At 33.9% G+C, this 17,684-nt stretch overlaps 2 protein-coding genes across 4 annotated transcripts; one reads left to right on the forward strand and one right to left on the reverse strand.

Annotated features, from left to right (window-relative positions):
* The first annotated feature begins 591 nt into the window (after nt 1–591).
* LOC114120063 (uncharacterized) lies at nt 592–12,911 on the forward strand. Of its 3 annotated transcripts, none has more exons than XM_027981848.2 (4): nt 592–915; nt 1,841–2,165; nt 4,350–6,114; nt 9,010–12,911. In XM_027981848.2, the coding sequence occupies exons 1-4, from the start codon at nt 903–905 to the stop codon at nt 11,056–11,058; spliced, it is 4,152 nt and encodes a 1,383-aa protein (XP_027837649.2). In that variant the 5' UTR covers nt 592–902; the 3' UTR covers nt 11,059–12,911. The 3 variants fall into 3 exon arrangements, with proteins under 3 accessions (XP_027837649.2, XP_027837650.2, XP_027837651.2); XM_027981849.2 differs by having other exon boundaries at nt 592–882; XM_027981850.2 differs by lacking the exons at nt 592–915; nt 1,841–2,165 and adding an exon at nt 3,169–3,625.
* On the reverse strand, nt 12,261–16,068 carry LOC114120078 (negative elongation factor E). Its single transcript, XM_027981881.2, has 6 exons — nt 15,851–16,068; nt 15,449–15,778; nt 15,179–15,381; nt 15,059–15,113; nt 14,882–14,984; nt 12,261–12,457 (listed from the first exon to the last, which is right to left on the reverse strand). The coding sequence occupies exons 1-6, from the start codon at nt 15,929–15,931 to the stop codon at nt 12,387–12,389; spliced, it is 843 nt and encodes a 280-aa protein (XP_027837682.2). The 5' UTR covers nt 15,932–16,068; the 3' UTR covers nt 12,261–12,386.
* Nucleotides 16,069–17,684: the final 1,616 nt, after the last annotated feature.

Below are 17,684 nucleotides of genomic sequence, written 5' to 3' on the forward strand. Positions count from 1 at the left end.
AAAAAAAAAAACAAAAAAAAACATTGCTGCTTAATAAGAACCAAATACCCTAAATTAGTTTTATTATACAAATGTTTTATAGTCATTATTATTATAAACTATTATTGTTTCTATATATATTGTTTCTTGTAATCCCTGTATTCTCACATGTTGTACTTCATGGAGTTGAGTACGATTTGCGTGTACCGGTACCTATATCGTGTATCGTTATTTACTTCTGATGTAAATGTGGGTGGGAAATGAGTATGTATTACTCACATAATATAAATAATATATATTATATAATTTAATGTTTTAAGCGCAGTATATGCGATTGTTTATTATATATACTCAATAAATCAACCGAAAACTGTTTACTTTTATATAATATATTTTTCAAAAAAATTTGTCAGTTCTATATTTTATCAAAAATCAATATAGAATTTTAGAATTTTGTTTGAATAACATGACCGTTAAATTCATATCATCGTTATTATCTATGTTGTTACTTTGAGGGGGATAAGCATCGATAAATAAAACTCTGCGATTTTAATTTTCGATCGTTTAGACGGAGAGTGGAAAACTAAGTAAAAAAAGTGAAAGATATGGGCCACTTCGCGATATGACAAATCCAAAGGGTCGAGTTTATTTTTAATTGACGAAATTGGACGCAACCCAAACATGTCTGAGAGACGGGACCACGTCGTAAACGAGCTACACACGCATACAAACGGTTTTCCGCCTCCGGTGCACGAGATCCGCCTCGCGTGTGTGTCAACTTAATTCTTCAAAGTCAAACGATACACTCTGTAAAAATATAATCAAAACAAAAACTGAAGCGCATCTGAAACGAATAAAGAATAAAGCTGTGCGAATGATACTCGTGCCTGGACCCGTCATCGCGTAAGTCTCATCGCGTGACGATGGAAGAACCAGGTCGGTACCCATTATATGTGTATAGGTATACTGTTTATGTATAGTACGTATATCCCAAAATTATCATCGTTACTTCCTGGCAAATCAATAGATTAGGCATTATCTAAATGTTGTTTTTAACAGTATAGGTAATCTATAAGAAACGTATACTAATAAATTGGAATTTTCTTATAGATTTCTATTGAAAAAATAGCATTTAAATATTATATTGATATACCACGGATGTATCTCGCAAAGATACTTGGAATTATATGGGATTTTTGGAACACTCTGTATACACACACATATTAATACTGTGTTATATGAATCTTTAGATAATACAAATGTTTTTGTGTTCAATAATATGGTCGATTTTGTAAAATAAATACAAAATAAAAATGTTGATGTATTCTTTGACCCAGTGCCTTGAGATGTGAGGGAGAATGGCTCATGCAGTTGCCTCCATTGCAGTTTGCAAAAAATGTTTGGGGGTGTCAACATGTTTAACATGTTTTTTTAATAGTTTTTAAATAGGTATATATATTTTATTAAATTATTATAAAAGTAAATTAAAAATTGCATTTTTGGTTAAATTACATTATACGAAAAAAAAAATACAGCTATTATAGGTACCTATATCTCGTAATTTTGGTTTTTAATTGATTTTTAATAGTGTGATTATTACTACTTTTACAATTTTTCGAAATGAGAATAACGTATAATATTATTTCCTTACCGCCTTTATATTAAAATCAATTATGGAAATTTAAGATGTATGATACCATCACTACCTCCGGCAGTGAAATATTTTCATTTACTTAATAAGGCTTTGAACATTAATCGTGTTAAATTATATAAATTAACAGAATCAATAATTCGCCCTTTATAAACCATATCTCTTCACATAGGTATTAAAATATATTTGAGTAATATTTTTTAATATTAGATTCGCGTAAATCGATGTCCTGTGGCAGGGATGGACCCTATTATTCAACGCTGAATCAACCAACTCTCGGCAGGTCTCCGTCAACCAGGTCCACACCATGCAGATCTACTTCACGCAGATCTACCCCGGGTCGGTCTACATCGGGAAGGTCTACCTCGGGATGCAGCAGATCTACAGACAGGTCGATGACGCCAGAACCACCGCCCGTTCCACCAGCCACTTATCACTGGGAGGAAGTGAGGAGAAAACGGTCGGTGGGTGGATATCCATGGACACATCTCAACAAGCCACCATTCGATGAAAAGACTTGGATGAAGTATGAAAGGCAAGTATACACCACCAGGCGTCAATCACGCCGTCGCGCGTCGACAACCCGTTAAAGTACGTTTGCAGCTTATGGTTTTAATGGAAAACAAATCAAATAAAAACTATACATCTATACAGCTGTGTAATATGTTGCATCATACTTGTCAAAATGTGTGCCAACGAGTTCGTCACTATCGCCTGTTGTAGTAGGCGTTTCGTTAAAAAAAAAAAAAAACAAAGCCAAATCGAAAATAAAATATGATTTCCGATGAAATTGAAAGAAACTACATACCTATCTACATTTAAATTACACGATTTTTGTATATTATTCACAGTCTGCAATGACGGCCGATCACTCGTTAAGTATTTGGTTTTGGTCAAGTATAATATTGTGTATACAATCCCACACATTAAGCTATTTTTTTAATGAGAACAATAATAATGACACATCGATGATTCGCTTGTTGTGTTTTTACGAGACTTAATACTCAAACACTACCTATATTTTATAATAATTTGCATTATACGATATCATAATTTCCATAAATATTTCTAAGAATTTCCAATCCTAACACATGTGGTACGCGTTAATAATATATTTATTTATTTTTCGTTCACAAACAATATATTGTTTATAAAATTACCAAAGTAAACTTATATTATATTTTTTAAGCGTTAAATTATTGAATGTTATTTTATATTCAAGACGCAATAGTTTTTTAGGCTATTACTTACGTTTCCTGTTTTATTTAGACTTTAGTAAATAGCTGTTTTTCCGGATGTTTATGACAATAATATATGATCTCATTAATACGTACAATTATGTATAATATATAGTAGTTGTAATAGTTGTAGTTACTAAAGACAATTTTATTTTTTCAAACGTATTCATCTGTATCGAATAAATTTAACGATGTATATTATAAATATGTAAATATAACGTGATTAAATTATTTCGATTGAAGTTTTGATCTCGATAGTTCAATCAATTTAATAATAAAGAGTGCATTGACACTAGCGCTATTTTATGTTATTAAATACCTGCAGTAGACTTTAGTACACTAGTAAATATACCATTTGGCTGTGTAAAATGATAAAAATCTCAACTATATTGGCCCAGAGATGATATTAGTTGGAACTTGGTAGTGAAAAAAAAAACGAACACACTCTTCTCGTCTAAATATTCGTGTTATGCCGGACGGCCAAAACACATTTGGCAACCGTTACGGCAATTTCGATTTTTCTCTCCGTATAATCGAGCGCGATTGTATAGCGCGTGGCGGCGATGTCGAAACCGGGGAATGTATAGCCTTACGACGATTCAGTGTAGTCCGGAAATCACTTGCAGCCGCTGGTCTTCCGACACCATTGAACAACAGATTAAATTTCCTCCAAAGATGCCAAGCACACTGTTGAATTCGTAATTAACTTGAAAATTTGTACTGCATGATTTTAATATAAGATACGTACAGACATGGGGTGAGTATACAACATCATTAAATTGATCAGACACATATAACGAAACAAAAAGTGAAATATTTAAAACATTATATAATATACTTAATTATGAAGTTACTAAATTTGATGTTTGGTTTTAAATCGGGTCTTTATAATTGGGTGTGTTTAAATATAATTAATAAGCATAATTTCATGGCTATAAATCTAGCGGTTTTTCTACACACTTTTTTTTTTATAGCTATTCTATATTTATACGACACTCGTTACCAACACATTATATTATATTTTGCGTACCTACTATAATATCAATAAAACAATACACCCAAATTATAAATTAGATATAAAATTTATGTTTTTTATATTGAACATAATGCTATCACGCATTGTTATATCAATTTTAAATATTTTATTATCAGATAAATGAATAAAAAGTATAAAAAAAATGTTATACACTGTATGCAGTATATAGGTACACGACGGATCTTAACCATTCTACGTCTACTTTTAGCTCCGGACCAACAGACACCTATAAATAAGTTTTTGCTCTCTCACGAGAGGATTCTTGGCATGCCGAATCCTCTGTCTCTGTCATTGTCGCCAAATAATAAATAAATTTAACCCTTCTGTCGTTACACCGGTTTTTTTCGGCGTTCGTTCACACGTGAACCAGCCATTATTTCTGATACAAATATTTAAAATATGTTTGGCCCGATCTGTTTTTGATAACTTAAAATTTTTTTCTTAGGGATCACGTATACGAACCTGTCACGCCAACAGTTAGCGCTGACCGTATGACTCCGCCCGTCGTGAATCCGAAAAAGGATGATAGTCGTCATTTTTTACGCATACCGTTGACGGAAGAACTCGTAATGGCCGACGACACGGGTTCGGAACCTGAAAGCGATCAACAACAACAACGACAACTACGATTAGCCAGAGAAGAAGAAGATGACGAAGATAATGACAACAACAATGATGAAGAAGATGATGACGAAGAGGACAATGATGACGATGACGAAGACGGAAATGTTGATAAAAAAGATGTACGATCCGAAGAATCAATTTATGAGGGTGAGAACGAAAACTCATCTGTGGGTGATGTGGAGTCAAGTAACACACGTATGAAAGTGTTCCAACAAAAAGTTAAAGTCAAAGCAGACATACTACGTACTAAGTTGCAAGGAGTAACTAAACGAAAACCTAAGCAAAAAATAGTCGTAGATACACCCAACGGTGAAAAGTCCCGCCGAAAATTCGGCCAGTTCGCCACTTTGCCAAAAAAGTTCACATTCAACGCACCTAAAGTGAACTTTTCTACGGCCTTTGGGCACTTTTCTCGAAGATCTGTGGACCCGAATGAATCTAGCACGGATGAGACAAAGAGTGTCCGAGATGAGACGAAAAGTGGTCGGTTCTCTTTACCACGTTTTAGTTTATCTAGAACGACATCGGAATCTCCGAAACCGTCAAAATCCGTGAAAATCGGTGGTTCCCGACTGTCTATACCGAGTTTGCGGGGGCGTACTTGGTCGGACGCATCAAAAATATCGAAACCGGACAGTCCGAAACCTCGGATAATGGATTTCGGCACATACCCAAGGATATTTTCGAAACGTAGGAAAACAAACGCGACGAACAAAGCAAAGACGCCACCACCATCCTCCGACGGAGGAGAATCAGAACAGAACAATTACAAACGAAAAGATTCTTTCCACCGGCGTTTCTTTCGATCACACAAAGAGTCGACGCCAGCTCCAACGGAAGAACAGACTGCCACGCTGGCTGTGGAAGAAGAGTTAGATGAGCCTCCATTACAGGTATCCAAGGAATCGTTGGCAGAATTTGGCGACAGCGATCTACAGGAGGTGATATCGCTGAGCGACGACTGTCGATCGAAGGACACGAAAAGTTTGTCCGAACACCGATCGGGCGTGATTGAGGAAATTGATTCTGACGAGTTTTTCCTACGCGAGAAAGGTCTAAGTCGAGGTGACGTGCACATCAGTAATTACTTGTCGTCGGAAATCAGAGACGTTTTCCGGTCGAATCGGACACGGTCCGTGGAAGGCGTTAACAATAACGATAACGGTGCGATTGCAAGAAACAATCATGAATCAAGTAATGGCATCTCCACGCCGGTGAGACCGTCGCGGACCAATTCGCTGAGAAGGCCTAACCGGCATACTACAACTGATGCGAACACTGAGCGATCTTATGTCGCTGATCGGTTCAGCACGATGCCGAAATCGTTCGGTGGCACCAGGCCATTGAAGAAAGATGTGGAAGACTATACTCCCGAGAACATCATCACCAGTCAGACGTTTGAACCGTCACAGAATCCAATACTACCATCTGGAGTGCCCTGGAGGACCTCCGTCAGGCAGACGACTGCTGCTACCGTCACACAAATGCCACCAAAACCACCAACCAGACAACGCATGGCCAAGTTTTCCACGTTTGACACGCGGTCGATGATTGATTTGTCCAGAAAGAGAAGCCAGTCACAAATCGTAAGTATATATTATTTATGCCTAATACTTATACCATAGATTATTATTTAAAAATTTAAAATAGATAATTTTTTAATTTTAGTACTGTACACGATCACGTTTTTTCCGTAAAATAAATATTTTAAAACTATTCCCGATATACCCAACACAGACTAACTTATTTTATTTTTATTTTAAAAACTACTGTTGTAACAATTAAGCTTGACTGTTATTTAACACACTTTACAGATTATACTGTTGACGTCAATTGTTTACTGTGCTAAAATAGAAAATTCAAAATACCTACCAATCTAAAATATTAATTTCTGAAAACAAAATTAAAAAGTATAAATAAATATCTCGTAAATCATTAGGTACAAAGCTACTACTAATTTTTATATATTACGATAAACCATATGCATATAGCATATTATATATAGATCTACTATTTTCTATATTATACTTTTGTTAAGTTTGACCTTCTTCCGACCACCAGGCGAATATATGTTTCTGCGTTTATGCATTTGTGCGTTAGCTATTAAGTAAGATTATACTCTATTTGCAGCGTAAATATATAATAATATTTTAATGTAAATTGTTGCTTTATTTTCTAGTTATTTAAAATTTGTTTTGACATATTTATAACTAAAAATTCTAAACGAAGCAAGGAATATATTAGTTTTTAAATTTTTTCATTTTTACTGCTATCACGTTTTATAGCAGATTTGATTCGGTGTAATTTCAAATTTGTAGTAGTATTTTAATCAATTTCTATTTAATAATTTATTAATAATTTTTATGTTGGAGAAAAATAAAATGATTAAAAATAGGTAATATTACACGATGGCTGTTTGACAATTCGATTTTGATATAATTTTCAAAATATTTTTTCTCAGCACGTCGTGCGTCGGTAATAGGTATTGACATGTGATTTGTTTTGCAAAAATTAGTTAACCAACGTTTTCTATTTAAGAAATTACGAACAATATAAGTCAGTGATACACTATAAACTGGATACACGGTTGTGGATGGTTAAAATATAGCAATTAACTCCAAAAACGATACGATTGCGGACAAATATTGCCAAATTAATAAATAATACTTCGATGATATAGGAATTCTTCACATATTGAATGTAAACTTACGGTATACGTATACTTTACTCCAGTTAAATACTGCAGTAATAGTACACACGTTAAGTTGTTTTAAACAATCCTTAGAAAGAAATGCTGATCCACTACTGATCCCTTTGTTCGGGATTGTTTTTTACAACGAAAAATATTTAATTTGAAATTGACAATATCAATATATATTATAGTGGCATACACACCTACATAATAACTAGGTCACAAGAAACATAGTAATATATACTATGCAGCAGAAGTGAATTCTCGAGCTTCATACCAAATATGTTAGTCGTATAATTAGTTTGTCTATTGTATATAAATATTATTTTATTTTCATATTTAACAAAATTCACTCATTAAACCCTTTGTGTAACAGTTTTATATGTTATTCTAATTTGTATTTTTAAATCGATTTTATTCATATTTTCTTTACTTTATTATTATTATTTTTTATCAGTCACAACCACTGTTGTTTTAGTCGTTTTAGATATGATTGTAATTTCTCCATCTACAACACTGTGATAACATCAGTTATTTTCAAAATATTCTATGTTTATGTATATTTTTTGTATGCACTAAGAATATTCAAGTACTTAGTCGTCAGTCGATCGGCTTTCATGTTATTTGATGTCGAAAATTTTATAATTACCATACTATTTTAAAATCTTATCCTTGATCGGTATTTCTTGCCGACGATGAGTCATATGTCGTGAACTTACAACCATTGTTTTTTTAAACAATTTTTAGCTTATATATAAAAATAAATTGGATCCAACAATAATTTTAATTTATATACAATATACATATATACCTACTGTATTTTTATAATTAATTGGCTCGTCTCGAAAAACAGTTGTATATTTATTACAGCTAAAAAAATGTTCCTATTATAGTTTCAGTATAATATACTATTATACATTTATATACTACTGTACACTTGTATAGTATGTAATTATTATTTTTATATTGTCGTTATCTTCACCGAAATACGCTTTGTCAGGAAATGAGTATATAATTTAACACTAGGAGCACAGGTCATAGCGGTAAAATCACACAGATGTCAAAACGTGCTTCTATTTCGTTCACAAATGTAGGTACCTATATAACAATTTTGTCAGTACGATAAGCGTATACAATTCGCGTAACTTAACCGCAATAATCGAATAATTTATTAATCAGAATAAAACGGCATACTTTTACGGCAATTTCCTAGGGTTTAAATATAAAATATAAATTATTATAATATATCAAAAGGAAGTCGGTCGACGACATCGTAATATATAGGTAGGTATTATAGATTATGCAGGTTAGTACATATAGGAGGGAACTTGTCCCCCTTCAGTCGAAAGTAAGTATAACTACGTATAGTTATATACGATATTTTATTTATATTGTGTAATTCGATCGATCCACTCCAACACAAGCTCATTATAGACTTAGAGAAGTTAATATATATATAATATATATACATTATACATATAAATTTAAAATTTCATCGGATCAAATTTCTTTTTAATTTATTTATAACTTTAGTATTGTGTTTAAAAAATACTTAACTGCAAACACGAAAAACTGTTTAAACGGCTGATGAGACATATCATATAGTATATACGTGTGAAGAAATTTAAAAATAGTAGTAGGTCAGGTATTAAGCGTAATACATAATCTTTAAAAAATATTATCGGATCCAAAAAACTGGACTACGCACAAAATATCGGTATACCCGTTACACGCGCTGTTTAATAAATTGTTTAATATTTTAAATCTGATAGTTTATTTTTCGTTACAGGGGTTCCAGCCGTCAATGAACTTTTCAGACACCGTGCCAAAAGCTCCAATGCGTCGGTCCAGGACTTCGTTGGCCGGTTCCGACCGCGACATTTCGTCGACGGTAACCGACAACGGCGGTCGGCCCTCGTGGGCAGTAAACGGAGGCGGCAGTACAGGAGCGCCTACACCACCGCTTCGCCGTTCGCGGATGTCGCTGACGTCGGAAGCGGACGTCGAAGAGCGGTTTGCGACAGTAATGCATTCGGTCAACGGTACTGCAGGGCCCGCGAGGTCCACGGGCTCGACGCCTCCGCGACCCCCTCCGCCGCAATTGACGGCAACCGCGGCATCGGCCGCGGTCGTCGGTTACGCGACGGTGGACAAATCGTCGCCGTCCTCTGCAGCGTCGCTCCTGTTACCGCCACAGTCGCCGGCACGTCACAGGAGGAAGAAATCGTACGACGTTATCAAAAGTCAAGAGTTCGGAGCGTTTTTCACCATACCGAGATCGTACAGCTATTCCGACAGAAATGCAAAGCCGCCCGCGGATGCGGACAACGGTTGCAGCACCGCTAAACTGCCTCCGCCGTCCAGACCGGCACGAGCCTACAACACCCTGGGACCGTCTCGACCGCTTCGGCGACGGTTGCCGGTCCGCGAACACGAGTACGGCGACGTGGCCGACGACGGCAGTGGCGTCCATCACGACGACAGCAAAGGCGACGGCGCAGACAGAATCGACGGAACGGCCAAAGCTGCGGCCACGTTGTGCTCGGGCGACGTGATCGAAAAGATGAAACTTCGGCCGTTGCCGTCACCACCGCCGCCACCTCGCAAGTCGAGACCGGCCGACGACGCTGTTAACACGCCCGAACCTCACCGGCGCAGGAACACCGATTCGGCCTTGGTTCCTTTTTTAGATCGGCGAGAAACGTCTGTAACATCGTCTAACGATTTTTTTGCCGACGTTTCTCGCGCTCTGCTAGCGTCTGCCGCCCAAAACACCGTTTCCGCCACCGACGACGTGTCCGTGGCCGTTCAGACCGACCCGTCGCCAGCCGATTACGCGTCGGACGACCACGACGACGACGGGTCTTGCTGTTCGACCGAGTCGGACGACGGTCGGGCGACAAAGTCCGGAGGATCGACGACTCGACGACACGTCTCTCCGAACACGCTGCAGACCTGCACCGCCGCGGCCGCCCCCGTCGACCGACCCAGATCCCGAACGTCGTCCCAGGTCACCGAGTACGTGGACCGACCGACGTCCGGTATGTCGGTAACCGCGGAAGACGACTGTAACTGCAACGGTTACGCGATGGTGTCCGAAACGGCCTCTGCGGCCAACGGTGTCGCCGCAGTGCGAGCGCAACGCATAACCGTCGAAGAGCTACAAGTGGGCAGGATGATCGTGGCCGACATACTCGGGCAGCGAATGGCCGTCGACGACGTGTCCGGATCGAGTCTAAAAATCGCTCAGTTCGCCACTGCGGCGGTACAGCATCCGTCTCTGCAACAGCTGCAACAGAACGCCGCTACAGCAGCCGCCGTTCAAGCGGCGTCGCGTGCGGCCGACGACCTCGTCGCGACGCATCACGTGCCGCCGCAATTGCAGGACGACAACGCGTCGGTTCAGTCTTCGCGCGTGTCTTCCATGTACCCGGAAGTGGATTCGGATGAAGATCGGGCCAGCGTGTTGGCCGCTCCCACGCCACCGCGTCGACGCAGCAAACCTCCGTCCTCGCCGCGTTCGACCGCCAACGCCGACCACCACGACCGCGGCAAAAATGGCAGACTACCCGTCGGCGCTGTCGATCTGTCCGCCGCCGACCCGTCCATCACCGAACTCAGCTGTCAGCTGTTCCGGTTGTGTCACTCGAACGTGTGCAGTCTGTTCACCAAAGTTGTCCAGCAAGTGGTCCCGGAGGACACGGAGAAGCGGCGCGACCTGCAGGCCGCCCTGTGCTTCCTGAGCATCATACTCGCCGGTCTGCTGATCTTGGGGTTCGGCAACGAGAAGACCATACACCATCACCATTGGGATTTTCAATTCCCTCCCAATCAGTAGCCACACCCCACCCATATTATCGTGGGTTGTTGCGGCACTGTTGTTATTGTTATTGTTGCTAACCGTTCGTTGTTTCTTTAAGTTTTGCATTTCGATATTTTAATATTCAATTGTATAGCATGATTGTTAAAAAACATGTTTACCCTATACCTAGTATACCTACATATAAAACAACAGTCGTTCCTGTCATTGTCAATTTTTAGAGCTTAAATTCAAAACACCTAACACTATACGTATATACGATTATACGATTTTCGTTTGTGTCCCTAACTTTTCCTTACAATTTTGTTTTACACGATTTTTTTTCTAAAATATTTTTGAAACGCATTGTTGTTTTATTTAGAAACGTCGTTGATTATAATCCAATCAATGGAAACGTTATATTTGCTGTTTTTCATATCGTTCGTATAAATCGTTTACAATCATTGGCCGTTATATTAAATAACGGCGATTAAAACACAAATATTATATATAGGTACGTAGGTACATCAATAACTTCGTTAAAAATTATTTAATAATCGATTAAAATGTTTAATGATATTCCGCTATTTTATGTTTAACAGGGTAAAGCAAAGTGAATTAAAAACACTCTGGATTATCCTAAATTTCTAGACTAGGATATACCTATTATACATAGATCATAGTTATAGGTTTGAGTAGAAATGGCGAAATTAGGTAACTATTAAGATTTATTACTAGTAAGTATTATTAGACGCAATTTACTGTTGTCTATAGTCTCAACAGTGGCGTCTAACATAATATGAAATCACAAATTGCCAACTAAAATACTAAATACAATAAGTATGATCAGATGACTAAATTTCTTTAACTTGATTATAAGCCATGTGAGGTACCCTTTAGGTACCAAATCATCAAACATCCAATTTAAGTCATTAGACACTTCCGGCATAGATCTTAGTTTATTTATTAAATGTTTTGTTTCATTAAGGCTTTATAAGTAGATAAATGCAAAACTATGATTATAATTTTTAATTTGTATGGTTATCTACAGAATAGATATTGTCTAGAATCTAGATTAAAAATCTCCACTTCTGAGTAAATAACTGAAATCTCAAAGTTGTGTTTTTTTTATTATAACCCATGTGTTTGTGGTAACTACAAATTTTGTTACACAATTTATTTTGTGTCATAATTACTAAATTAATTTTTCAAGTTAACAATAAATTAATTTACAGAACACATCAGTAATATATTTTTTTTAATAAACAATTTATAAAAATTACATAAACATATTATTTTTAGCACTCAGTCATAAAAAAAAAATATCTATTATATAATTAAAATTTAAAATAAATAAAAATAACTTATTAAAATAAATCATCATATGTCACCAGTGAACGATCATCTCGTTGATTTCCCTTTTGAGATTTATTAGTAGCTAGAATTAAAAAATAGTAAACATTAGTTTTGATAATTAAAAACTGTACATCTAAATTAATATGTTATAAACATTTTAGTTATCAGTTTATAATTTCTGAATAAAAGAATATTTTCACCATGGGTTTAAATTTAACTCACTTTTAGGTTGAATTATTTTAGCTGAATTCAAGGAGAGATTAGCCTAAGAGCTACATGTTAAGAATTATTATGATATTAAATATTATCTGATATTCAAACATTTTTAAATAAAATAATTGTTGCACAACTGAAATATGTAATAATATCTACAAACTATATTTATGTATTAAGGTTCAAAAATTATAATATTTTATGTATCGATTATTATAATATAATAATGTTATAATAATTCACAACTAATTCATTATTATATTATGTATTTTATCAATTATTTATTTTTATGAATTTAATAAAAGTGAAAAAAAATACTTAAATGTGATTTTATTATAAATTGAAATTTTAAAATTACAATACAGAATTATTTAAAAAACATGGTTAGTGCTAACCCCTATTTTAACTTTATAATGAATGTATTCATGTTTTTATAACGTTTAAAGAGTATTCTGTGGTGATAGTAATTTTTTTTCAGATGAGAACTAATTTAATTTTTTATACTGTTTTTATGTTATACATTTAAGTATAACATAACAAAGTTAAAATAGAAAATAAGATATCATGGCATATAACAACATTAATTCAGCCATTTGCAAGACTAATGCAGTATGCACAATGGACAAGAAACCACACATTGCTAGTTGTATTTTATATAGCCATAGGTCTAACAAGCAATAAGGGAATCTAGGCTATCAAAGGCTATTCCAATAGAAATTGAAGATACACTTAGCATATACTTTGGCAAACGAGAGAACAAACATGTTTTACATACGTAAACTGATAGTAACAACAGATGTTAACTCACACTAATATTACAGATATGTGAAATTGGTGAGGGGTATAAGAGTTTAGAAAAATCTTGGTAGCCACCCAGGTGCGTTCTGTTGTGAACCAGAATATAGTTAATAGACACTATTCTTTTAAAAAGACAATATATAAGAAGGGTTGTCAGTAAGATGGTTAAACAGTTGGATATAACCAAGACACTTTAAAGGTAGATTATAATCAGTCATAATAGCACTCTAATACTTGGTTATAAATGTTATAATTAACTAATTAAGGCTTGAAAATTGTAGGAGTTCCATATATTTTATTAGCTCTTAAATTATAACAAACTATACTTAAAAACAATTCTATGCAATGAAAACTTTAAAAATAAAAGATTGAAAATGTTTAATTTATCCATTTTGTCAATTATAGAAATGCTTATTTCTCCATTTCTGTATAATATGTTAAATGTTTTCCTAAAAATTAATGTTTTTATTTTATGACGAGCATTTTAGTACGAAACTCTACATAAATTGAAAATAAATATGATTGGTACTATTTGGAAATTAATATTTCAATAATTAATATATTGTTAACAATTTTAAAAATAATATTACAAATATATGTATTAAAAAAAATTAAAATATAAAAATGCACAATTAGATCTAGTATAGAATTCAATTCAATAATTTAATATTTATTATATTCTGAAATTACTTTAATAATTATAAAATGTTGACTGAGGAAAATTAAATACTAAAACAGTTAAATGTTATCTCTCTTATCTTCCAAACATGGACCCATTGGCGGATTTATGGGGGTCAGCCATTTTTGGCAGATTTATGGGCGCAAGGAACTACAATCTTTAACATACCAAATTAAATAACTAAAATCCTATTTTTTTCAATAAAAATAAAAATTGGTATCATCACAAGATTTAAAGTTCTTTAAATGGTGTAACAATCAAAGTATTTGAAAAAATGATCCCAGCAGCATACTTAAGATTTTCAAAAATCAAAATTTTAATTAAATCATCATAAAAACATAAGTATGAACATAAATTATTCTAAACCTATATACTTGTGCATTATATCAATATAAACATACAATTATGCATACAATTTACACACATAACCCAAAGAATATGATCTGTTCTAATTTTTTTTTTTTTAAAACACACATTGGTGGTATAATAAGCATATGTTCTAAATAACTAAACGATTAATAAAAGACATGTATATTTGTTGAACAAATTATCCCGCGACAACACTTGGCAAAATATGATTTAATTGAAAAATTTATTAATTTCAAACTTAAATAAATATTTTTCATACTATTTTTTACATTAGGTATACAATTTATAGTACAAACATTTCAAAATAAAAAAATAATTTTTAGTATTATTAATGAATATTTCTAATAAATAATAATTTAATGAATTTATATATAAAATATCATAAAATATGTACAAATTATGTCAAATATTGAATTAAAAATTTAAGATTATTAATAAAGTGCTTACCAATGGCATTCCACGAATTAACTCCTTTATCGCCAAATTCAATAGGTTGATTTCGGGAAATTGAAACTTTTAATTTAATACCAGATACTGTAGTAGTATTCATCTATATAAGCATTTAAATTTATGAATTATAATAATACATTTTAAGCGAGATTTTAAGTATTTAGAATTAATTACTTGAGTTACTGCTTTCTCAGCAGTATCTGGGGAGTTGAAAGTGATGAACCCTCGACTAAAGCAAAATTGTTTAATGAATTAGATTTTTGAAATAAATAAAATATTAGGTATAAAACTCACTTTTTTTCTATTTCCATTGATATATTAATTATTGGACCAAATTTACTAAACGTAGATCTTAAAAATTCTTCAGTCATTGAACTACTTCCTCCAACAAATATAGTGATATCTTTACGAGTAGGTGTTTCAGGAACTGGTTCTGGTGAACTTGGAGCTGGTGGAGTGGTTTTAGAAGTGGAAGAAACAAAGCTACTATATAAATTCTACAACCACAACAAGTTTTAAATAATAAAAACCATAGGTTACTCCAAGATATAATATAATACATACAGAGAATTTAGTAGTAGGAGTAGCCTTTGGAGTACTATCGGGAATGACATCAGACTTTACTGGAGAAGGAGAAGCTGCTGAAAATGGTTGATAGCTACTCAAAGCCTGGGTGGTAGTCAACAATTTACGTTCCATTCCACAAGGTCTCTTAAATGATTCCTGGTCTGTACGATTCGGTACTTTTTTTATTGGTCCTATAGCACCAGACTTCAATAGTTTTTTTGCTATTTCCCTGGCATCACGAGCCGTTTCTTTAGGCCTTTTGGGATTGAGTACAGGCGAAGGTTCAGGTTCAGGACGAGGTGTTTTTTGAACTTGCAATGCTTTTTTCTAGACAAAGTGAGTTTACAATAGTTATACAATAAGAGTTGTAATATGAGATTTGCATTTAAGTAATATTACCTTTTTTCTCAATTTTTGATACTTGTTTTGCAGCATGAGTTCTTCTTCGGTCAGATTCGTCGGAAAGTGTAAGTACACCATTTTGACGCACTATAATCGTATTATTCGGATGTAATTTTTTAATATCAAGACGCCTAAACTCAAAAGAGTCAAATGATCATCACTATTCCCGATTTGAAAAAAGACTGCGGCTTTGCCGTCCGTTTATCAACGATAACGGAAAGTAAATAATAAACAAGTATGATCTAAGACCGTGATAATGAACTGTATCTAATTCGTCTTGGTGGAACAATCCACCTAGGTTTTTCCAATGCATTATACTAACTTATCAATCCTGATAAGGCTGGTAACCGCATTAACCGCATATTTGTTGCCTATGCAATCTTAAAAGGAGTATGTTTATATAAACATACTTATTTTTCAGTTGTAATTCAAGATTCAATATGAATGAACAATAATAATTATTACTGAGATTGTAGTGATTATTCAAAACTAAAATATCAAATATTTATTTTATCAGTATAACAGTTTCTAATATTAAAACAAGTTATTTAATTCATTCATTAGTATCTATTGACTAGTGACTACTATGCATTTACGCCTTACGGCTATTAAAATCTATCTACATATATAATGAAATATAGCATTCTTAAGTTCAAAAAAATACAATCAGTGACTTTTAAATTAAGAGCATTATGAACAAGGTCTATAGATTTAAGACTCAAACAATAAGAATTCAAAATTATAAGCGGCAAAAAGATCAACATTGAAGAAATTAATACATCAGATGTAAGTACAATATAGACCTATTGAATATTGACGAACAAAAAAATCGATACGTAGAAACATTAATTTAAAATAAAAATGTTTATTTTTTTATAATCGGTGTAATGTTGTCACCATAGTCGCACATCGGTTACTTTTTACTAGCTGAACTATATTTAAATATCAACGTTATCACAGCGTTGTACAAAAAATACATTAATATAATATATTACATTTAAGCTCTACATCACCCAATCCTTTACGTGAATAATAATTTATAATATTCAAAAAATTAACATAAAAGCCCTAAAAAAATATTTTTTGAAAAACCAAATTATGCACATAAACTTTGTGAGAGACGGTAAGTTTTGACTCTCAAAATTTCACATCTATAATACGGTGTGTTGTACATTGCATGAAAAATATACACACATAAATACGTAAAAAGTCAATTTTATTTTTCATATGGGACCCACAATCACCTTTTGGATGTTGATGGTTTTAAAAAACTAATTTTACCTCTTTTTAATAGTATAATATACAGTGGTCACGACATTTCAACAGATAGGCCACACTCTATATTGTATACCTACAAACATTTATCAGTTACCTACAGCTACTTCAATCTGATAGAATCCATTATTTAAATACCTTTTCTTATTTAAATTTGATCGTTGTCTAGATTGGACGCTGACTTTGCAAGGAAATTTTAACCTAATGTATTGTATTTCAGCATATTAGACTAAAATAAAAAATTAGCTAATATATTTATCACTACTTAATTAAAAGCATTCGTATGGATCAATAATAATATGGAATATCTCCGAATTTAATGTCAAAAAATACGAAATACTGTTCTTTTGAAAAAATCACATTAAGTACAATTCTCGTTGAAAAAATAAGTTTTTGGATCCGAAATTTCACATATATGATCTAATATTCTAATGCGTTGCCTTCTTAAATTAAACGCAAAAAACCGTAAAAAATATCAAATTTAAATTTCTTATTCGGTACACTGCCACTTGTTGTCGGTTTTTTCTAAAAAAAACTAGTTTTTCTAATTTTTCAC

The sequence above is a fragment of the Aphis gossypii genome, chromosome 1 (assembly GCF_020184175.1).
Source record: "Aphis gossypii isolate Hap1 chromosome 1, ASM2018417v2, whole genome shotgun sequence".
Taxonomy (NCBI): domain Eukaryota; kingdom Metazoa; phylum Arthropoda; class Insecta; order Hemiptera; family Aphididae; genus Aphis; species Aphis gossypii.